General features: G+C 37.7%; 4 protein-coding genes and 1 long non-coding RNA gene across 6 annotated transcripts; 2 read left to right on the top strand and 3 right to left on the bottom strand.

Annotated features, from left to right (window-relative positions):
- Positions 1-238: 238 nt before the first annotated feature.
- LOC140767697 (protoheme IX farnesyltransferase, mitochondrial) lies at positions 239-4045 on the bottom strand. Its single transcript, XM_073107693.1, has 7 exons — positions 3606-4045; positions 2881-3010; positions 2453-2590; positions 2213-2346; positions 1543-1668; positions 1347-1450; positions 239-867 (listed from the first exon to the last, which is right to left on the bottom strand). The coding sequence occupies exons 1-7, from the start codon at positions 4001-4003 to the stop codon at positions 479-481; spliced, it is 1419 nt and encodes a 472-aa protein (XP_072963794.1). The 5' UTR covers positions 4004-4045; the 3' UTR covers positions 239-478.
- A 695-nt stretch (positions 4046-4740) lies between these two features.
- On the top strand, positions 4741-8931 carry LOC140767464 (uncharacterized). Of its 2 annotated transcripts, none has more exons than XR_012105580.1 (3): positions 4741-4914; positions 7986-8144; positions 8232-8931. It is a non-coding gene; the product is annotated as an uncharacterized lncRNA (long non-coding RNA). The 2 variants fall into 2 exon arrangements; XR_012105579.1 differs by having other exon boundaries at positions 7877-8144.
- On the bottom strand, positions 5037-7185 carry LOC140766519 (protein NRT1/ PTR FAMILY 7.3-like). The gene is made up of 3 exons (XM_073105908.1): positions 7135-7185; positions 6425-6987; positions 5037-6262 (listed from the first exon to the last, which is right to left on the bottom strand). Exons 1-3 carry the CDS (start codon positions 7183-7185, stop codon positions 5383-5385), a joined length of 1494 nt encoding a protein of 497 aa, XP_072962009.1. The 3' UTR covers positions 5037-5382.
- A 2131-nt stretch (positions 8932-11062) lies between the features above and the next one.
- Positions 11063-18416, top strand: LOC140767759 (serine/threonine-protein kinase BSK2-like). Its single transcript, XM_073107794.1, has 10 exons — positions 11063-11254; positions 11358-11575; positions 11651-11786; positions 12725-12858; positions 13074-13179; positions 14373-14458; positions 15948-16136; positions 16226-16384; positions 17304-17417; positions 17922-18416. Exons 1-10 carry the CDS (start codon positions 11176-11178, stop codon positions 18171-18173), a joined length of 1473 nt encoding a protein of 490 aa, XP_072963895.1. The 5' UTR covers positions 11063-11175; the 3' UTR covers positions 18174-18416.
- A 637-nt stretch (positions 18417-19053) lies between these two features.
- Positions 19054-22900, bottom strand: LOC140767529 (uncharacterized). Its single transcript, XM_073107470.1, has 7 exons — positions 22723-22900; positions 21827-22174; positions 20958-21185; positions 20498-20852; positions 20290-20414; positions 19936-20071; positions 19054-19653 (listed from the first exon to the last, which is right to left on the bottom strand). Exons 2-7 carry the CDS (start codon positions 22168-22170, stop codon positions 19414-19416), a joined length of 1428 nt encoding a protein of 475 aa, XP_072963571.1. The 5' UTR covers positions 22171-22174; positions 22723-22900; the 3' UTR covers positions 19054-19413.
- Positions 22901-23222: the final 322 nt, after the last annotated feature.

Genomic DNA, 23222 nt, shown 5'->3' with positions numbered 1-23222 from the left:
CAAACTTGGAACATTATCACTTTGATATTGAATAGATGCACGTCAACTTTGACAAATGTTTTAAGTTTGTCAATTTAGCACACCGGGAGGAAATAGACACAAACAGATCCAGCAATCTAATTGCAGATTATCTATGCACAGAGTACGCAGATCGCATATATATCACAAGATCAAGATTCTGGACTGCAGCACAGAGAAGTTTATTTCAAATAAACTTTCACAATAAACAGGTAAATAGTTGGGTGCCCGGAAGTATCAACATCGAAGGTTGTTATTAAGTCACCCATATGTTAAATGGGTGCAAACAACAAGCTGTAGTATACAAAAAAAAGTCATAAGCTAAACTTAAAGATTATTACATTCGGAGAAAATCGAGCTCCCTCCGAAAGGAAAAGCAAAAGAAAGATTTGAAACATGTGAAAAAAGCTTACAAGGACCAGGCTCACTCAGATCTGGCAAAACAACTGCAGCTTATGAGTTATGAATCAGGGGAGACATACAAGGGAACAGGCAAAAACGGAAAAGGGGCGACTGAAGCATAGGCAACGGGTGGGCGGGTTTGAACACAAGCAGGAGACTTTTTGTTCCCTTGATCACTGCTTCTTGGGTGCTCATCCTCATACAATTCGCTATCATCAAGAACTCCATTCATCTTGTTTGGCTGAGTCGTTATATGCTCAAGTTGTTCATTAGGCAGGCGATGCAATAACAATCCAAACATAAAAACAGGTAGGTACAAAAGACTAGCATGGAACATCCTTCTAGCATTTTTGGCAGTTCGTTCGCGAACAAATGATACAGCTGCTATGCTCATACAGAATGTGAGGAGTGAAGATTCGAGCATAAACCACTTGGACGTGAGGCCCCCTGCGTGTGAGAATTCCATATCATCAGACGTATCTTCAAAATAGTAATTTGCAAAGATTAAAATCTGTACATAATCAACCAATGGAGATTTATACAGGCCAACAAAAGGTTGACTAAAGACACGCAACCCTTGCTACATCATTCATAGAAACCACTAGATAGATGTGTAAAGATGTCCAGCAATGGTTTAAGAAGCCACTTCACTAAAAGACCTTCATTAAAAGATATACTTGGACAAGCCTCCACGAATGATAAGTAGATAGAGAATGTTCAGTGATTGCAAAATGTACAGGATGCACATAATGCAGAAAAGAAGGCTTGTGGTCACACCACTGTTCATGTATAGTTTCTGAAGTCCCAAATGATGGATAATGGCTTTTATACAACTATTCCCAGTGGAATATCTTTTGATGTCTTAAAATGATAGGTATAATATATCTTTTTAAATGGTCAAGGTTATACTAGGTGTCAGAACATACAGTCATATGCCAAGAACCCCAGGGGAAGCAGATAGAGGCAGTTCCGGAATGAACACAGTGCAGTTCTCCTACCAGAAGCATCAGCTAGAGAAAGCATCTGAAACCTGAATCAAGTAATGGATAGCAAAATATAAGAAGCAAAGTTTATCATACAGTGCAAATGACAAAATTCAAATGTCAATAATGAAGCGAGTACCCTCCAGCAACATAATCATTGCGACACAAGTACGCGAGGGCCATAAAATGGGGTAGCTGCCAGTAATACAAAGCAGCAGGGAGAATCATTGCACTGAGCGACATCTCAGATGAAGCCGCTGCCCACCTGAAGAGAGAGAAGATAGCATGACATCTAAAAATAGTTTTCAAGCAAGAAAATGTGTTAATTATATAATATCCAGCTCAATCAAGAGGATTAAGAAAATGTCTCACAATACTGATTTTGAAAATCTAAAAAGACAATCAATGTTTCCTAGACGAGCATCTTGTCACCATTATTTAGGGTGGCTTTTCATTAAACAAAGTGCAAAGTTGATATTATCAACATTCAAGAATAATCCAGAACTAAATGAAGTTGCTAGAGAATCCATGCTGCTGACACAGGACAACACTATCTTCTTGAAAAGGCAATAAAACTACTCCCCTTTTTAAGCAGAAAGCAGAACTAATCCTCTATGAGATCCAGTATATTTAAACAAGAACAAAGTGAAGTGAAAAAATATAACAGTAGAATGTGTAAAATAAGTACAACTATACCAGCACAATATCATGGTTCTTTAGTACACAGAAATGCACGATAGTGAAAGAGGATGGCAAGAATGTGATGAAATAGGAATCAAATGCGCAATGAAACCGAATGAGAAAAATACCCCAAAAGTGGAGGTATGGCACCAACAACTGCTCCGACCCATGTATTAACTGGATGTATTTGCTTTAATGGAGTATACACGAACGCATAAAGAACTAGATTACTAGCTGCAAGCCCGGCCGCCAAGCTGTTAGTCTGCAACAACCTTGTCAACAATATTTTGCAACAATTAGCTCAGATTTTATTACACTTAAGAGTCTCAAAGATCAATCTCAAACAAGACAAGAAAGGGATATAAAACCTTCCAAGCCAACAAGGTTGTGCCTGCAATCCCAATGCTAGAAGCCCATATGGCAGCATGAGGAATAGTAATACGTCCTGAAGGTAGTGGCCTCTGCTTTGTTCTTTTCATTTTAGTATCATTTTGTATCTCAAACACCTGACATACATAAAGAGAGAACTAAGACAAGGAACAACTAAGAGTCTGAGATTTACATTATCAATGTAAGAGGTGAAATAGTGTGGGTTGAAGTAGCAACATACTGCTAGCCAAGTTTTACTACTAAACTCTAAGCACCAAAACTTGCATCAAGATACTTGAAAAGAGCTGGAAAGGACAATGGACGAGAAGAACTATGAACTTGAGAATGATATAATTTAACATATCTATGCCATGGTCACGGCAGATCTTAGATGAGAAAGAAATTGCAAGAATCACATGCACCATACCTGATTTAGAGAGTTGGCAGATGCTGCAACCATCATGGTGCCAGCACAGGTACAACAGAGTCCAGCAAGATCTATAGCATTGCCACTCCCAAGAACGTAGCCTGTTCCCGAAGTTGCAACGACAAGCATGCTGAACAACAATATAGAAAAAGATGGCTTTTATCAATGTACAGACTACAGACTAGTGAGAAAAAGAAGTCACTCAACCATCAACTAGAAGAAGCTTATAGCAAATGGGGCTCTATACAGAAGGTATATAGAGGTAGATACAAGAAAGCTCTGAGTATCTAATGAACTGGATCATGCACGTGAAATTCAAAAATTAAACTCGATCCAACAATCCCCCTTTAATCTGTTTCTTGCTCAATTCTTGTATTCTAAGAATAGAGAAAAATACAATAGGTGAAGCTGGAAAACGGTGTGCTAGCAGCTCGGGATTCTGCAGGGTAACAATAAAGCACTAATATCACAAGAAAAGCTACATCTTGCAGTACAGACGCATTCACGAAAAGAGCTTGAACTAGAAAACATATCTTAAAACTTCCATCGTCTTGACCTTTCCTTACAATATATTAATTCTAACAAAGAATTTACTCTAATACAATGGTTTGTTCCAGCATATTTCTCAAATTAGCAAATTGATATATGGTGACTCCTCTTGATTTAATAGCCTCCGTTTCTTAGATCACACAAACATAACGTTTCTCCATCCCAGAGTATCATACCTGAGGCGAGCTTTGGAGAGCTCCCAGTAACAGCGCCCGTAGTGACGAAGGACCTCGGATGCTTCCCTCGCCTTCTGAGATATAGAACGCGATCCAGATCCGGCAGATTCAAATACCGCCGCCGTCGCTTCTGCCGTGGTTTCTCCGCCTCCCACGGCCGGCCTCGCGAGACCTAGATTCCAAGAACCAGCGGAGGAGTGGATTCGAGACGCGAGGAGAAGCGCCGGTCCATGGTCGACCACACCATCGCCGAAGCAGGGGCGAGAAGAAGGGAGCCGAGGAAGGAGATGAGGAGAAAGACAGAGAGCCGGAAGTGGATTAGGGTTGGGGTTTGGGAGTGGTGCGCGCGAGGAGAGGAGCCGGGAAGAGAGGCTCCTCGCGGCGGTGAGCCTCCGCATGGTGGCGAGGGTCAAACCGAGAAGAATCCAGTCGATGGAGAAGAGGGGAACTAGAAATTGGTTTCTTTCTTTTTTTTAATATTATTTTTGAGATATTTACATAATTACCCCTAAAAGATTTCAAAATACTATAATTATCACTGCATCTTTTAAAATACCCCGAAACTTTTTTCAAAAATACCATTTCATAAAAAAGAACATTTCATTAATTAAATCTAACTAATCATGATTAAAACAAACTTAGTTCTAAAAAATTATTTTACCACATTGTATAAATTAATTAAAACAATTTAAAAACTGTCTAATATTATACCCAATATTATAGTATAATAAAAAATATATTTTCAAACTAAAAAAAAAGATATTTAGTCATTTATATATACTTTAATGATAATTCATTAGAAGTATTTATAAAAAATAATATAATAATAAAAAGAGTCAAAAAAAAAAACAGTAATTCTAATATTTTAAAAAATAGTGTCGATTATGATATTTTGAAAACTTTTGTACCAATTATGTAAAAATTCCCATTCTTTTTCATAGGTATACTTGACCCACCAAATGCCGGGCCCGTTTACCCGGCCTGCACAGCGATTTCTTGGGCTTAGAAAGCCATCATTTTGTGGACAACTTCGTAAATAACCCCATAGAATATTTAATTGGAAAGGATTGCATATAAAAAGAACAGTATATTGGCCCAATTCGAATCGAACCAAAAGTCTCTTTCCCCTCTTCCCCCGCTCTCTCTTTCGCCGCGCTCTTTTCCCTTGAAAACCTCTCTTCCCTTTCTCTCCCTTCTCCGATGCCGCCGCCGTGGGGGCTCGTCCCGAGGGGCACGGCTGGTTACCGGCGTCGATCCTCGTCCTTGAGATCTGCCTTGTGCCACGGCGATGGACGGGAAGGCGCTGATGGTAATGCTGCTTGCTACAGTCTTATGTTTAATTAGCATTCAGAATCTTTTTAAATTTAAATTGGTTATTCTCTTCAATCGATTTATTCTGAGGCGTGAAATATAAAGTATCAATATGTTTTTCTGGTTCTATTGCCCATAGATATTATGCTTGTAATGCTGTTGCTTTCTCTGTAAGTTGTTAGTACGTCCTTATAGTACATCATTTGTGTAGCTTTCTCAACATGCCATTAGAAAATTTACTTGCTTAAAAACCTATTTACTGACATTAAACTAACTGAGGTGCTACTTCGTTAGATATATGGTAGTCAGAACCTTCTTAGATTTTGCCATAAGTGATAAACAAATGAAGCTGGATTCCAAACCATAGCTAACTGAAGCCAGACAATTATGCCGCAAGCTTCTCACAGACCATAGGTTTGTCATTGCTTCTATTCAATTCAGACAAGCCGACTTGATTTTCATATAATTACATGTCAGTTTTGGACATCCTATCATCATTCCCAAATTGTACTCGTCCATCCAGCAGGATACATCTGTATCGCTTGGCACATGCCATGAAAACAACTAGATCAAGGGTGTTAAGTGCTGCCAGAAGAAAGTAGAACCTATCCATATGACCCTTGTTTAGATTCTCAGATATCCAACCAGTTTGATCACCTTTGCCTGTGATGTCCATTACTATAGTCACAAGCAAGCTACTCAGATAACTCCCAGCTGACATGTTTGCAACATACAGAGCACTTCCGAAGCTTTTTATTGTTTCTGGAATCTGATTGTTGAAGAATTCCAGCTGACCAACATACATAAACACTTCGGAAACTCCAATCAACACATATTGTGGGATTTGCCATAGGATACTTAGAGAGCTAGAGCCTCTGCATGTGTAACAATCATTCTTTGCATGTTTTAATCTCTGTAGCTCCATTAGACCGGCCAGGATCATTGCTATAGTTGAGATGACTAACCCAATTCCCATCCTCTGAAGCTCAGTGAGTCCCTTGAGTCTGCCGTTTGAGACTTTCAAGAAGAAGGGTACAATGCAAAGCCTGTACAAAAGGATGGCAGCTGCTACACTCGATACCTCAAAGAGGGACATGCACGCCGGAGGAATGTGAAATGATGAGATAGAAGTATTCATAACTGCACCTTGCTCGATAAATATCGAAGACATCTGAGCATAGACTAATGAGTAAATTATGGTGCAGAGCCAGATGGGCATGAGTCTCAGAATGGACTTGACTTCTTCTACCTGTGTAACTGTGCAGAGGCTCCATGGTCGTAAAGGTTGCTCCTGGTCTTCTGAAGTAGGATCTTTGTCTGTATACACTGCTGCTCGATCTAGAAACCTTGAGAAATAAAACTATGGAATTATCATCTTCCTTAATCAGTAAAGAGTATAGTTAGACAGTAAAATGATGTTAGTTTAGGGATATCATTTCAATAATCTTTGCAGGAAACTTTAATCATGGTACCCAACTATTAGAGTTACTCTAAAAGGTGCTGCTTACGTGAAATCTGGTGTGTGGAGTATCTTTCTGCCTCCATTTATTGCACAGTGCCTTTTATCATCTTCATATAAATTTTCTCCTTCTGGTGGTATGGTAACCTTCCAGTTCTTCATGGAAGCAACAACCACTTGAGAAACTCTTGTTAAAGGATTGCCACCAGGCATGAAGTGCCTAAACTGTGGGGTTCCTGCAAAGAACAGCACTGCTGCAAGAAATGCAGCCCCTGCTGAGATCCAAAAGCCTAGCACCCAATCCCCTCTATCTTCGACATATGCCAGGAGAGTGTTAGAAAATAGAGTCCCTAGGTTGTTAGCCATGAAGAAATAACTAAAGAAGGCCATCTTTGATTGGCCTTCCTCTTTGTCTTGTTCATCAAATTGATCAGCTCCAAATGTTGTTACAACAGGCTGGTATGCTCCATTTCCCAGAGCAATCTGGTAAATTGATATGTAGAATATAAGGATCTCTAGGTCTGTTGGCGGCTTGCAATCTGGGTTTGCATCACTAGGAACACATGGTCTGAGTAGAAGAAAGTAAGATGACAATGCTAGCTCCACCAAACCCTGTCATCATGAATCTTCTTTTATTCTTGTTCAGGGAATATTTGAGTTGTGTTCTACTGCAAACTCATATAAAAATGATAACTAGTTAAAACAAATAATGGACCATTGAATATACTTATTGTTTGTTCCTATTTTAAAGAGGATGACCTCGAAGTTAAATGCAGATGTTATCTGGATTTGCTTACTTGTCTGATGCATTGGAAGTGCAAATGAATTTCGATATTAACATGACATTTGGACAGAATACAGATTAGCTTCGCATATTCTGGAAGGTATGAGCTCCATTATACATCTAGTGTTAAAGATTAGGTATTTACGTGCACATTAAAGCACAAATAGTTTCTGCAATCTAATTTATATACATCTTACAGGCAAAGAACATGAAATCTTCTGAAGAAATCAACATTTGAAATCTAACTTAACTAGTAAAAACTTTAAAGTGGAAAGATACTTGCCATACTTCTGACTTATGGGCATCTCTGTCATAAGAACTATACCCGACACGTTCTTGCTAGACGTACTGAGTACTTTCTATTTTGCAGCACCGTGGCAAATGCTTTTGTATGCCTACTATGTCAAGTTTTCTGACATTTGCTTACATCGTATGGTTTATTGCTCGTATAGTTAATAGCAGTCATAATTACCCACATTGGTCGACTTCTCATGGTGCCATGTTGACACTGTTTTGACTTCTTTCATATTATAATTTTCATCTAATATAGGCAGTTGTGTACATGTCGATCATGCATAGCAGTAATATTAATATCTTTCTTCTCGTAGTCTTATCACCATGAAATCATTATGAAGCTTATTACTACGATTACTACCTTCATGTGAATTTTATTATGATGTTATGATCAGATGGATCAGCATTGCCTTCTTGATGTAGGAAATAATGCATACTTACAGCAATAAAAATGAGCTGAAAGACTGCACATGTCTTATATCTGCCCCAGTATGAATCACTAACAAATGCTCCTACAAGGGAGAATATGTAGGCAGTCCCAGTCCAGTTGCTGACATGGTTCGCAGCCTTGGCATTCTCTAGCCGCATCACTTTCGTCATGAACAATACCAGATTCACCCCTACTCCAAAGAATGCCAGGGTTGCCAGTCCTTGGTTTGCTGTTACATGAAACCATGAGCAGTTATGTAAGGTAGACAAATCTTGGTCACCACTTTTCTTTTCCAATCTTTTGACAAATCATTTAAAGAAATTCTTCACATTTTGGTCCCTTACCCAGTAGAAGAATCCCGACTACCCATCCCCCTGATTTCTTTCTGATGCAAGGGTGGCCATTCCAATCAACTGATCCATCGTGAGTATAGATATCTTTCTCCATCGCTTGCTCATCTTCCTTCTCGCATGGTTCACCAATCTGCAAAAAACATAGTGGCACTTTCGATGACAAACTTTGTTACAGAAGTTGAACGCAATGATGGTGAGATTATACCGTAGAACCGGCCATGATGTGCTGAATGTTGAATGCCTTCTTGCAGCCAAAGGAAGCTTTCATATAACAGAAGGGCATAGATGGTGATGTTTCTGATGGGAGATAGGAATGCAGGAGCTGTAAGAGAGAGTTTAGATTTAGCTTTGAGTTGATTTATCTCATGTAAGCTTGTCAGTGTCTTGATTTTATTTTTCTGGCAACGAGCAGGGAAGAGTCCACGCGTGTATACGTTCCGTTACACTTGGTGGTTGAATTTTAAGAAGGTTCATTACGAGTATGACTCCAAAGTTTCTGTTTCATTGGGTTTGGTATCATATTTGGAAGGATTTGCGCTGTGGCGACGAGCTGCTGTCACTTAGTCGGTTTTGGACCTGTCTCCTTCCTCTTTTGCTCTCACGGCTGGACGACATTTATTCGACTCCTTTAAGCATCATATAAAATAAAATAAAAACTAACTCTCTGGTGCATGATTTGTAATCTGTTTGTTGGAAATTCCTGTATCATACCTGCAGAAGATCTGCTGTATTGTAAGAAGCTTCATGAGAAACCTTCCTTAGTTCTGGATTCTTACAGCAGAGTTGTGAGATATCATTCCTTATAGAGGTCAATATTATCTCTAATTCTAAGTAATTATTATGAAAAAAAATTATCTGGTGGTTTGGTAGTTTAGCTCAACGGTTCGATTTAGTTAATGGCTTAGCAATGTGGTTGATTTGGATAAGCAATTCGGCAGCGTGACAGTGATACTTTTCTCTATAATTAAGGAGGTTATGAGATCAATTATAATCCTAAATAATTATTGTTAAAAAAAATTATTTGATAGTTTAATAACTAAGCAGCTTAGTTCAATGACTTTGCTCAATTGATCGTTCGACAGTACAGTTAACTTGAATAAGTAATTTGATAATACAATAACTTTTAATAGATAGTTTTGATAGTGTTTAGTTTGACGACGCACGTTACTAAAAACTTAGTCTAGACAATTTATTATATTATTATCTTATTTGTTATAGAATTCGCTCTAAGTCATATAAACTTGGATCCATATCTTAATTCTTGAGACCAGTTAATAAATGGATCTATCCTTAGAGTTCCGACGAATATCTAACTTTTTTTAATTTGTAAATAATAGTTATTGTCCAATACTTAAATTATACAAATAGAGGTCTTTAATTACTCTAATTCTTATATGGTACAAATAATCTTTATACTTCTATTATATTTGCTTACTATATTAAGCTTACACTTATTTTTGTGAGAATCAAATTAGTATGCTCTAATTCTTAGCTACTAAATTACCATTATTAAGTGTCAAACATTGTGACTTATTACTTGGGAATAGATTGTATGTTTTTAGCCCTAGGATACTTAGTTATATATGAGGAATCCAAATTTGATTCACTATTCGATTAAATTTGAATCCAATTTCAGTTTGATATGATTTAATAACAAATGGATCAGGCTTAAATATATAATTCTTATCCAATTAAAATTTGATTTTAATCCAAATTCAATCAAATTAAACAGATATGGATTCAACTGTTATACTATTCCATTACCCCACATACCAATTCTAATATTAACCGAAGAAGGAATCAAACTCATTAAGTTCTGGCACGAGCTGATTGGAGCCTGCACATATGTGGGTTAATGTGGTCAATCATAGATGTACTTGCCTATCCCTGACTAGACATTAAAGAGAAAATTATTACGACAACTAAACTCTACTGGTGAGTATCTCATCAGTCTCCAAATCCCTGCTGCTTTCAAGTTGGGAGCTTTTGACCAAATTAATTTTGTTCTAAATTTTATTTATCAAAATAAATTGCTCTTTTAAATTTATTATTAAAAATTATTTTACTGTAGCTCTTAAAAAATATTAAATTTATAAATATTTTATTACTAAGATAAGTATTTTTTATAAAGTTTTAACTTAAGCAGCTAAAATATTAATTTAAATAAATTTCTACAAATAAAATATAAAAGGCTTAAAAATACTGAATTAGAATGAAATAAATTCTCTTTGATAATAAATTTGAGCAATATATTTTGGTGAAATAAAAAATAAAATAGAACTAGACAAATATATTTTGCACCAATATGTTTTACTCTTTTATGTAGAAAATGCCTACTATCTGTCTATGTGTCACTAGACAAACCTAGACAGCAGTTGATCACATGGGATATTTACTGCGTAACAGTAAAAGTCAGGGTGTAAATATGCAAATATGCAACGCAAGGGGTATTTGCAAGAAACACCCTAATAGGAAAAAGAGGTGCGTTGTGGCAAATTGACTTATGATCCTCTCCTCCACTTGACCGCCAATTAGACCTCACCACGTAGTTGCAATTAAAGCAGAATCTTGTTTGAAGTGGAGATGCGAAGCAGCCGCCTGGAGTTGCGCAAAGCTGTCGTTGCCAAACGGCCGCGGAACAGGATACACATAAACCTATTGGGCTTGGCAGACCAAGAAATGGGCCCCATATTTAGACCAAATAATCTACCGACACATCAGAAAGGGAAAGCTGTATCTTGTTAAGAAGGAAACAGCGGAGCTACAAATCACTCTGAGCCGCGTCTCTTTCGAAGTCTGCCTCCTGTACTGTATTCTTCCTCTCTTCTCACTCCCTCTCGTCTCACTCTCTTCTCACTCTCTTCTCTATCTCTCTCTCTAGGGTTTCACCTCTTCCTCTCCTCCGATGCTTTCAAGTTTCTAGGGTTCCAATTTCCTCTATGGGCTGCTTCCAATCGAAGACTGCTAACCAATCCGGAGATCAAGAACCACCCCTCCCGCTCGAGAATCCCGATCTCGGTAAAGGAAAAAAAAAACACCCTCTCAAAAGTTTCTTTCTCCTTGTTTTGATCCGCATTTTGCTCTTTTATTGGTCTTGATCATTCGCTGCTCGTTGTTGAAGCCAATGGGGACGGGGGGGATCAAGATCGGGTTCCGGCTTTCAAGGAGTACGCCCTCGCCGATCTCCGAGCGGCCACTAAGGGTTTCAGCCCTGATCTAATCGTATCTGAGAGCGGCGAGAAGGCGCCCAATGTGGTCTACCGTGGGCGACTCGATGGCCGGCTTATTGCAGTGAAGAGATTCTCCAAGCGGTCGTGGCCCGATCCCCAACAGTTCGTGGTAAGCCGAGAATCTCTTGCTTTTTTCTACTTCTATTCTAGTTTTTTGATGAAAACTAATGGTTTCTTTGGGTAGGCGGAGGCTGCGGGAGTAGGGAAGGTGCGGCACAAGAGATTAGTAAACTTGACCGGATGTTGTGCGGAGGGTGACGAGCGGCTTCTGGTTGCAGAATACATGCCCAATGATACGCTGTCGAAGCATTTGTTTCATTGTATGATCTTTTATTTCCTTCTCTGATGAATTTGGTCTTGTTGGTTATAGTCAATTGAATGCTTTGATTGATCGGGAATGCAACTTATTTAATTGCATATACGGTTTGGATTTACATAGAAACCAGAAAGCCTTTATAGATGGTTGCATTCTGCATGCTGGTTGTATAGTGTTTGACAGAGTCTCTCTACATCACCCTTTGGTCTGTGCTTAAGGAGATGAATGCCGTTTGGTAAAGTGAGAAATTTTCTGTAATATGACGATTTATATTGTGAAGAATTGGGAAATTTAATATCTCTAGTCATGTGTCAAGTTGGCAGTGTTCGACATGGGCAGTGAATAGTGAATATGTATAAATTCGCTGGCACAGGAAACTGAAGTCTTATATTATCCTATATGAATATCTCCTTACTACTTGATCATCTTCTCTGGGTTGTTTCAAGGCGAGAGGGCAAGAACAGGGAAGTGCTATAACTGAAATTGAAGATTTTGTTTACTTGGATTTTATGCAAGATAACATTTATCTCATGATTCTGCTAGACTTCTGATTTTGGGTTTCAAGTTTTTGAGTTAAGAAGTTTTTGGAGCTTCAGAAACGTTTTTCTGGTTTCATATGGCTCAACCTACCATGTGTTACCATATGTAATTTGCTTGTGCTGCAGAATCAATTCATGCTTTCAGCCATTTGGTACCTCTCTCTTAACATAGACTTGATAGAATTTTATGAAGCCTTGGTTATTTTTCCTTGGGTTTTCTCTTTAAAAATATATATTTCTGCTCTTTCCTTTAGTCACATAGATTCATGAATCAATTCCTTCCCTTTCTCCTTGAATTTTGGAAATATATTTTTATGATGATACTGAATTGTAGTGCTTGTGTATTATTAGTTTTGATTACAGGCATGTCACATGGTTGATTCAGTTGTCTTTCCTTTAACAGGGGATAAACAGCCATTACCATGGGAAATGCGTTTGAGGGTAGCAAACCACATTGCCCAAGCACTTGATCATTGCAATGCTGAAAATCGGAAAATCTATCATGACTTGAATGCTTATAGAGTTCTTTTCGATGAGGTAGGAAAAATTCTTTAATGCTGCTGCCACGTATGTTGGTATGAATATCTTGTCAATCCTCATTCTCACATATTGAGATGAAAATACTAAGACATGAAGATAGTATGCCTAGTGGGAGGGTGCACCAAAATCCTTGCATCCAGTGCTAATTTTGTAGCAAATACAGTGTAGATGAGAGAAGTCCTAAATCTGTTTTGTCAACTCTGTCATTTCAGGATGGTGATCCCCGTTTGTCAAGCTTTGGACTAATGAAGAATAGTCGTGATGGAAAAAGTTACAGTACCAACTTGGCGTATACCCCTCCAGAGTTCCTAAGGACAGGTTAGTATTTAAGTTGAATGTTTCATTTCTTCTCATTTTATATTTAAAAAATCATTTGAGCCTTTTTTGAGAAGGAACAGCAAAGTAATACCCAGTATCCATGGCATACTTTCCTTTCCGTGCAAAAGTTCTTGTAGATTAAGTTTCAATGCTGCCCACAGAGTATGCATGCATGCTTACTCCACTTACTTTATAATGGTTCTAAAAGAGAGATCATTTCATACGTTCATTGCTAGCATATGGTCTTTTTCCCATTTAATGCACCAGGATGAAGTAGCAACTTGATGCATCGTTTTGGCAATATAATTTTGACAAACTTGGTGGCAGCACTGCAAATCAGAATTTTAAAAATTGCTGTTTATTTGCATCCTTAATTCTGGCATTTCCCTAGCAAACGATCTGGAAACAATGATGTCCATTGGTTTCTTTTTTTTCCCCTTTCTTCAAGATGAACTCATTTTCTTCTTTCTCTTCCATTGGGCCTTTCAATTTTAGGAGGATTTGAGCCTCTCCTCTCGATAGACTGCAGTGAGATGTAATATAATTCACAATTTCGATGCAGCTATACATCACTAGCTTGAAATCTATTTAAACACCATCAATAATCTTATGTAAAGTTATTCTAGGAAAATATTAACAGTTGAATGAGCAAAAGCTCAATATGTTATATGTTGAGGTTGCTGGAAAACCCTTGATGATAAGCATTTATTGTGATGATAATGATTCTCTGGACAAAAGTAGTATTAGTATCAATTAGGTGGTGGAAAGAAGAAAAAAAAAATGTGAGGCTGGTCTTTTGGGTATTGATTTCTTGTTGGTTACCGTGAGAGAAAGTTCTGTCTTACGGTTGCATAACACTTTGAGATGTGCCTAGCATTAGGCAAACTTTTCAATGGACCTTGTTGTAGGGTTTGAAGGTTTAAGATTCAATGTTGCATTTTCTTAATCCCTCTGTTTTATGAGTTACTTCTTTGTCATTTTTCTTCTCTTTATTTGGTCTTCAGCATGCCCACTTTCGGCTAATGCGCTGCAGATAAGTTTTAGTCTTGCCAAGTTTCATTTTTCAGTTGTATCTCCCATTCTTAATTTCTAATTTTTTAATAGTTCCTTTGATGTGATAAATATGACTAATTAATTTAACGACCGATATATGTAGTGCATGTTATAATTTGTGCTTGAATCTTAATTGGCAGGCAGGGTAATTCCAGAGAGTGTGATTTACAGTTATGGAACAGTTTTGTTGGATCTTTTGAGCGGGAAGCATATCCCTCCTAGTCATGTATGTTGTTTTCTTATGTAGAGTTTTCTCTCTTTGTTCTACTTCTCTTCTAGCTTAACCTATAATTATTTTCTTTGATTTTACTACTTTATATTTGTCGGATGTTATTTCATAAATCTTAGTTTAAGTTCACAGATAAACAAAAAATGTCTAATTGAAACTGAAACATAGTGTTGGCATACTGTAATATATTTCAGTTCTTTGCTGTCTAAATTTGTTCTTAGCTTTATGTTATCAAGTAAGGTTTCAGAACTCGGTATCAGAATTAATAATCTGAAAAAGCGATACGTATTGACCGTATCAGCCGCTTGTATCGAATCAGATAATTTTTTAATTAAGTAAAATTTTATATATTATTTAAAAGTACATAAATTTTTTTAAATATTTAGAAAAATAACAAGAAATTAAGAAAATAAAAATTACTCGCATTTGAAACCTAAAATGTAATAACTTAAAAAAAAAAAAACCTATCTCTCTTCCTTCCCCTCTTGCTGCCACAAACCAAAATTTTATTTTCTTTACTTCTCTCTCCCTTCTCTCCCCTCCCCCCCCCCTCTCCCTCTCTCTCTCTCTCATATCTCTCCCTCCATTTTACTGTTGCGGCCTATCCTTCTTTTTTTACTCCATTTCTACTTCTCTCTCTCCTTTTCTCTTTCTCTTCTTCCTCTCCCATTTATTGCCACAGCCCACCTTTCGCGCTTCTCTCCCTCTCGCTCTCTCTTTTCCCTTCTCTTCTTTAGTTCCTCCCTCTATCATTGTTACTATAGCAGATTCTCTATTGCAATGACAAAGACTAGAGAGTAGAGAGAGTAGAGAGGAGACTCGCTGAAAGAAAGAGGGAGAAGAAAAAAAACTCATCTGAGGTCGCAGGAGATCGAGATTGTCAATCTTTGTTGGAGTACGTTGCCAGACGTTGAGATCACGGGGATTCGCTTGCGCCGGGGAGTAGAGAATGAGAAATAAAATAGAGATGGAGCTAGGGGCACCGGGGAGGTCGAATACGGGTTAGACCCAACCCGTATCCAACCACCTACACCCGTATCAGGCGGGATCAGCTCTTGAGACAGGCCGAAACTGGGTTTCATGCTGTCAAGTAAGCGGGACCTGCTTATTCAAATGGTTATCAAGTATTGTGAAAATTCTAGCTCATCTTCTCCTTTTTTGGTCTACGACATACCTTTTATGTGCTATAGGTGAACATTCTATTGGTGTTCCTCTTGTTAGTTACTGCAATCTTTCTGAAACAGTGAAATTGAAACCTCTAATTTTGGTCTAGTCTGGTGGATGTCCAAAAGTATTTTCTGAATTCAATATAGCTCTTGCTCAAGTAGTTCCCATCATCTTTGGACCAAATTTGCTGGACATTTTCTAAAATTTCCTTGTCCTGTTCAGCTTCTTAAGACCTTTTACTTCATATTATTGGAAGTTACATAAATCTTGAGATGTTAAGCGCCTGTGTCTCTAGAGCTGATATTTTTAAAGATTCCAGGCATTAGATTTGATCAGGGGCAAGAACATATTGATGTTGATGGATTCATCATTGGAGGGACAGTATGCTAATGAAGACGCTGCTAAACTGATCGATCTTGCTTCTAAGTGTTTACAGTTTGAGGCTAGGGACAGACCCAACATAAAATTTCTTATGTCTTCTGTAGGTCCTCTTCAGAAGCAAAAGGAGGTAAAGCCTATGGACTTAATTTTTTTGAATTTATTATATTACTTGTGTGCAATTCATCATATATATATTTTTCCTCTTTTGAGATTCAGGTAGCATCAGATGTTCTAATGGGTATTACAAAGGCAAAAGCAGAGTTGCCAACAATCCTTTCTCCTCTTGGAAAGGCTTGTGCGAGTTTGGATCTCACCACTGTTCATGATATTTTGCTTAAAACAGGATACAAGGATGAAGAAGGTGCAGATAATGAGGTAATTTAATAATGACATTCTTATTAAAATGCACTATTCTTTCAACTTATTTTCGTGATCTCTCTCCTCAGTTAACCCCTGAAATATTAGTTTATGCTATGAGTCCATGTAACATGAGATCTAATGTGTAATTTTAAGTTATTTTGCTGAACATTTATAGAGACCTAGTAATTCAATTTGGGAGCTAGGGATGTAGAGCTACTAATATATACTATTCAAATAAATAATTTTTCAAGATTTAGTATGTGAAAGTTATTCAACAGATCTTGCTGGCAAGATGATTCATGGAAGCGAGATTTCATGTAAAAAACTAAAAAGAATTTCCTTTTTAGTATTGAGAAGTTCAAACACAGTACTATCTTTTTATATTGGAGGAGTGTTTTTGGGGTTCAATTAGCTTTTCCAAGTTGATCAATGAAAGCTATCTTTACTATATTGATTGATGAAAGGAGACATAAAATTCATATGATTCTCATTGTCTAAGGAAGATTCTAGGATGCAGTTTTGCAAAATAAATCTGGTAGGTTTTGGAAAAGGAAGATTACCCAGTAAGATATAGATGATGTTAAGGATACATGATTAAGCAGAGAGTAGTTTGCAGATATCTAGCGGTCTCTCTTATGATAGAGCTGCATAGCTTCACCAATAAGTTGAAGGACAATTTACAAGCTTCGAACAAAAGAAACTTGCAGTATCTATTTTAGAGTAATTCAAAGAAACAATAAAGAAAATAAGCGTCAAGCATGTTTGGCGCTAAGATTTTTCTTCTTGCTCTATTGCTGCCACTATTTATCTGCTGTTTGCTCAGTCCAACCATTCTTTCCTGAAGGATTATTTTTAGCTCATAAGTTCTAAATCTGCGTCTTTTTTGTGATTTATATATTTGTAACAATTTGTGCTCCATCTTTTGCCTTTGAAGCTTTCATTTCAAGAATGGACTCAACAAGTGCAAGACATATTGAATACAAAGAAATATGGGGATATTGCATTCAGAGATAAAGATTTTGAGACTTCAATTGATTACTATTCAAAGGTACACTTTCTAATCCTCCTATCTTGCATACTAATCTCCAGTCATAGTGACTCCAATTTCAATTTGGATGCAGTGTGATATTTTCTTAAGTAGTTGCACGTAAGTGTAACAAAAAAAATGATGTTTTCTTAGCTAATTAGTATATGATGTTTTCTTGGACAATTAGTATATGACATATTGTTATAGCTAACTAGTCATTCATAAAAAATTCATCGCTCGCCTTCGCTTCCTACTTATAGGCACTCAGAAGAGGTTAAAGGAAGGTTTCCAGTTCTGTTCTGCCATATACTCCTTATTAAGATATGTTAAATGTTGCTTTCACATCATCTAGCTTGTACCGTTGTATGCCTAAATGATTCGAGAGGAATGCACTAGAATCTCTCTTGGCCTCGTCTAGCTTGACAATCTTATTGATGTGATTCTCATATGCTACTGATCTGATCTCCAGATATGCCAACTTCTGATTCTCGCTTTTAAAGTGGCTCTTTCTGTGCTATGGTGCAGATGGTAGGCCTGATGTCAGTTCCATCAGCAACAGTTTTTGCAAGACGGAGTTTCTCCTACTTGATGAATGGCCAATCGGAACTTGCTCTCCGTGATGCCATGCAAGCCCAGGTCTGCATGCCTGAGTGGCCCACTGCATTCTATCTTCAAGCGCTTGCTCTCTCAAAGCTTGGCATGGAAACAGATGCTCAGGACATGCTTAACGATGGAGCCACTTTTGAAGCAAAGAAGCAGAATGGTTGGCGTGGCTAAATTGCTGTTATCTCTGATATTCTTTCTCACATGAGCACATATATTATATCTTCCAACGTGCGACTTGTAGCAGAATGCTCTTTCCTAGACGGGCACCCTCGACTACAGCAGGGTGTGGTTGCATTCTCTGAGGGGTGTTGAGTGCACTGTATAAATTATGAAATGGCAGCCATATTTGAGCGGGGTGGATCAATGCAATATATAACAGAAGATAATTGGTGGGCGGCCTGTGTTCTGATCACACATTGCATCACGCTGGGTGGGACTTGTGTGTTGTAACCATTGTAGTTCTCTTGAAAGAAGATCTGCACATTAAATTAACAGTACTTTTTCTTTTTTCATTCCATTACTTTGCAGAACCGAACATACTGCACCAAGGGGTTTGCACAAAGAGAGATTAGCTGGGTTACATTTCAAGATTGGACTATTTGAACGTTGACGACTTTCGTGCACTCTATAATAGGAAGAAAGCCTTTTACTAACCCAAAATATCAAGGGACACTAGATCAACAGAGGACACCGCAGAATCTTATACAATATGTATCTGTATATATTCCAAACTTCTGTGTGCAAGAGCCTGCAGTAGGGGGGAAAGACTCACATTTCCATATACAAAACACGAAAGTATCAATTGACTACGAAGTTGCGGACCATTTGCAAAAGGTGGTCCTTTTAGTTTTCAAAATATAAAAATAAACCCCCATATATATATTCAGTTTTAAAAATCCAATTCTATTATTACTATAATCTAGAGACCTTTATCTATGAATAACCCATAAAATGCATCATCACAAGCCAGCACGCAAGCAAAGCTCGTAGTAAGTGAATTTAAGAGATTGCAAGCAAATTTGTGGTGTCAAGACAACCGGCACTAAAAAAATATAGAAAAATTTTCTGTTAGTCTCATTGAAAAAGTAGGAAATGTGCGAAAAAAGAAAATGGAACATCGGGACACAAAAGTCCTATAATACAGGACCTGTTAGTTGAAGTAGCAAACAATCTGAAGTACTAGCAGAAGGAAACTATGACGTATCAGACTAATGGCATTGGCATGAAATGATGTCAAGCCACATCCCAAACTCCAGCTTTAGATATCTTGTATCACCTTGTCAAATGACTAACTGCAATTTCCAAAATTCGTTAAAAGGAGCACTGATTCTAACTTACATCTGTCTCAGCTAAATAAAAACTGTGACCAGGCTTATCACAGCAACATCAGTGGAGTGCAGCAACTTTCTTGTTACATACCAAAGAAACCAAGCTCACTGGCTCTCTCCTTCTCGAATGTCTCAAAGTATTGATATATAATTGTCACGGCAAGCAGAATACCAGTTCCTGAACCGATTGCACCCATGAAATCAGCTAGCACAGTCAATGCACCGATGCACATGCCACCAAACGCTGCTGCAGTAGGGATATATCTGTTCAATTCCTTCTGCAAATTTGACTCACGATGACCGGGCATAACCATTTGTTGTTCCTGTAAATATCCAAACTTTAAATATGTACTGACAGTAAAAATGACTAAAATACATACATGTTGCACAAAGGAACAAACATTATGGTCACCATTGTAGAACAAGGTGAAGTTTATGCCATAAACCGTTGTTCTGCTAAATCTACATGAATGACCAAAAGTTCCTAGCCTCTTTACAAGCTTATACTAGTCTAAAAAAAGATTCAGCTTCTCTTATACGTAGGGAAAGTGCACACAACATATATTTTACATTTCACAAGACATGAACCAAAGAAATATTTTTACCTTAAGCTGTTTGGCTACATCTCTTGCCGATGATCCAGAGACTTCTATCCAAGTCTTTGAGAAAAGTGCACAAGCTGACAGCATAAAAACTATGTAGAAGAGGGCATGGAATGGATTTGCAGCCATATCAGCTAAGCTGTGGGACATGATTTGAAACATAAGAATGCGAGCAACAAGATCAACAAGACCAACAACAGGAAAGAATAGAACGATTGAGTTGGGGCTTGGGGAGTACGGTGCACATGGAAAGAGAAGATTATCAAATTCTAATGACAAAACTAGCTGACAATAACCAAGATACACACGCACACACAGAGAGAGACAGTCGAGAGGGTTGTGAAACTACTTTATCACCTTGATGGTGCTGTAATATAGTAAGCAATACCGCCAACAGGAATGGATTGACCAGAATATTCAGATTCCTTCCACTTGCCCAGCAAATTTACAAGGAAATTTCCACTGTATCTCCTGTGCAGTAACTGCATTTCAATGAAAAGATTAGATACCCCTAATAAAAGAAAGATCAATATGGTTTAAAAGCAGAAGTATTGTGGCAGATTACCTGGGAGATAAAATATAGGTTAGAAACCAAGGCAGACTGTAGAATGATGGGCATATTGGAAGTGTAAAATAATTTAATAGGATATGAGCCTTGCTGGCCACGAGCATTTTTTGATCTCACAGGCAGCACAACACGGAAACCTTGGAAATAAATAACAATCAGGAAGACCAAGACTGTAGCAAGCAAATTGGTCACATTTGGAAGATTTTGACGGTAGAAGGCCTCACGAAGGGCACGGACTTTATCTGTTCGAGTAATAAGCAGATGGAACAATGCAATAACAGCTCCTTCAAATTCAGCACCACGTCCACTATTGATGGTTGTGGGGCTAAATGCCTTCCAAATGATATTTTCACTGCATGGTGAGACAATTGTATGAGTGTATAGTGTATACCATATTGCAAGAAAGATAAAATGAGATAGAATGAGATAAAATAAGATAAAATGCTTATATATTTACCAGATATTGGTGGCAATGAATAATGAGATACCAGATCCCAAACCATAACCTTTCTGGAGAAGTTCATCTAAGCAAATGACAATGATACCAGCAAAGAAAAGCTGAAGTATTATAAGAATAGCATTTCCAGTTCCTAGTTGGCTGACACTTCCATACATCCCAGATAAAACATATGCAACTGCCTCCCCAATAGCAATTAAGATACCAAGAAGTTTCTGTGCACCATTTCTGAAAATTTACACAAAAGTCAAGCAACAATCAGCCAACTACCACTTGAAAATTTTGTTGTAATAGTATTATCTCTTTCACCGTATGACAATAAAACATGCACTTATTGAAGTTGACAGTCTAGAATACAAGATTAGATGGCCTTCTAAGAATTGCATGATCTACTCAACTTACTAAGTTTATTCTGATCTTGATTTTGTATGGAGAAATTTTCATCCAAAGACAGCTAAGATGATAAAGTCCAATATGAATATCTCTATTCTATGTACATAATCTGCCTGAAGTAACAAGTGTGAATAATTATTAAAGAACCAACAGTTATCAATATTATCTACTTCAATTCAATAAGATCAACTCCAGCAAGTTGTTTCTAAAGGAACAAACTTGAAAGTAAAGTAGTTCATAAATTCTCGTATGATCCCAAGAATTTAGCAAACAAGAACATGCTGATGTGAAATAGAATTCAACCTTCAGCAAACAATAATTCAACCAATCTCAATAAATAGAACTCTCAAGATGTTCTTATAACATAGTTACAACTTCCTGTAAAATTTCTATACAGATATTGACTAAAACATGCAACTCTTAAGTCTTAACTACAACTCCAGCAGTTGAGGCAAATTTCAGCAATAAATACTTACAAAAGAGCACGATCCTCTCGCACACTGTTGTCAACTTCGATGATTTTTGATCCAACTAAAAGTTGCATCACCAATCCAGATGTCACAATTGGAGTAATTCCGAGCTCCATGACAGTCCCACGGTTTGATGCCAGAATAACTCGCATCCAATAAAATGGATCTGCTCCAGTAGTTGAATGTATGCCATATAACGGGAGCTGACTGCACACCAGAAAGATGAAGAGGGAGATCACTGTGTAGATCACTTTTTCCCTGAATGGAATTTTCCGATCAGCACTTTGAACTTCAGGCAAGAAAGCCAAGAAAGGCCTAACCAGATGCAGTACTCTGAATCCCCCTGCCATCTTTCTGCATGCAAGAAAAATACTTATTTTGAATGGATATTGTCAAAACTCCAGAACCGATCTTTAAATATAAGACAACGATGCATTTCGTAAAAGTTAAATGCATCAGCAATCAGGTGTTCATCGTAGTACTTGATACAAACAATACCAAAAACCAATTCAGAAACATTTTCTGGTATTCCAAAAAAAGAAAATAGCAAATGTACGCAAAAGAAGCTACAGGAAAAGTACTACACGACTATGAGATAGTTCTGCAAACATGTCATTCATCGAGCTCGGCATTATAAGTTTATAATCTATAAAATGAATACCCCCCAAAAAAGGCAAACTACGATCGCAGAAAATTTTCATAAGCTCCATCAAAATCGAAGTATATCACAGATCCGAGCACATCGAGAGATCTGCCTAGTCTATGAAAAGCGATACCCTAAAGAAGGGAAATCAAAAGATCTAATTATATGAATCCGCCAAGTGCGGTTCATTGAGACGGATTAGAATCAAGAAATACTAAAGTTAAACATGACCAAGAAGGAGACGATCAGCGAGGGTTACCCGAGATCGCAATGATCGGTAAATTTTCTTTGGAGAATAGATGTCGATCTCAGGAGCGAATAGAAAGAGAAGAGAGAGGCGGATCTCGGCGGTGGTAGATCTCGAAGGCGGGGCTCCCGAGGAGGAGATCGAGGAGAGAGGAAGAGGAGGAGAGATAGAGAGAAAATATAGATCTAGGGTAAGAGACACATGCGTCCGTGTAAACTGAATTTACTGTATTTTTCTGCTTATTTGGCAACCTCGGATTGGTTTAAAAATGTTGGATGATTTGTTGCACGATTGAAGCTGCCGAGTAAGCGACTGCAGCAAGTTTCTGCATCCGGATCTGCAGACGATCGTCTCTCCGTGTAAGATTGTCCTTTTGCATATATACCCCCGTAGAGACTCTTAATTTGCTTACATACCTCTCCAAGCCCGACATTTGTCTCTCTCTCTCTCAAAAAGTAAACTGAACGGGTAACTAAATATTAATTGTATTGTGCTTACTGCTATAAAACGTG

The sequence above is a fragment of the Typha angustifolia genome, chromosome 9 (genome assembly GCF_048772165.1).
Source record: "Typha angustifolia cultivar Huaian chromosome 9, ASM4877216v1, whole genome shotgun sequence".
In the NCBI taxonomy this organism is placed as follows: Eukaryota; Viridiplantae; Streptophyta; class Magnoliopsida; order Poales; family Typhaceae; genus Typha; species Typha angustifolia.
The sequence above is the reverse complement of the archived record's forward strand: the minus strand, read 5'-3'. Positions and strand labels throughout refer to the sequence as shown.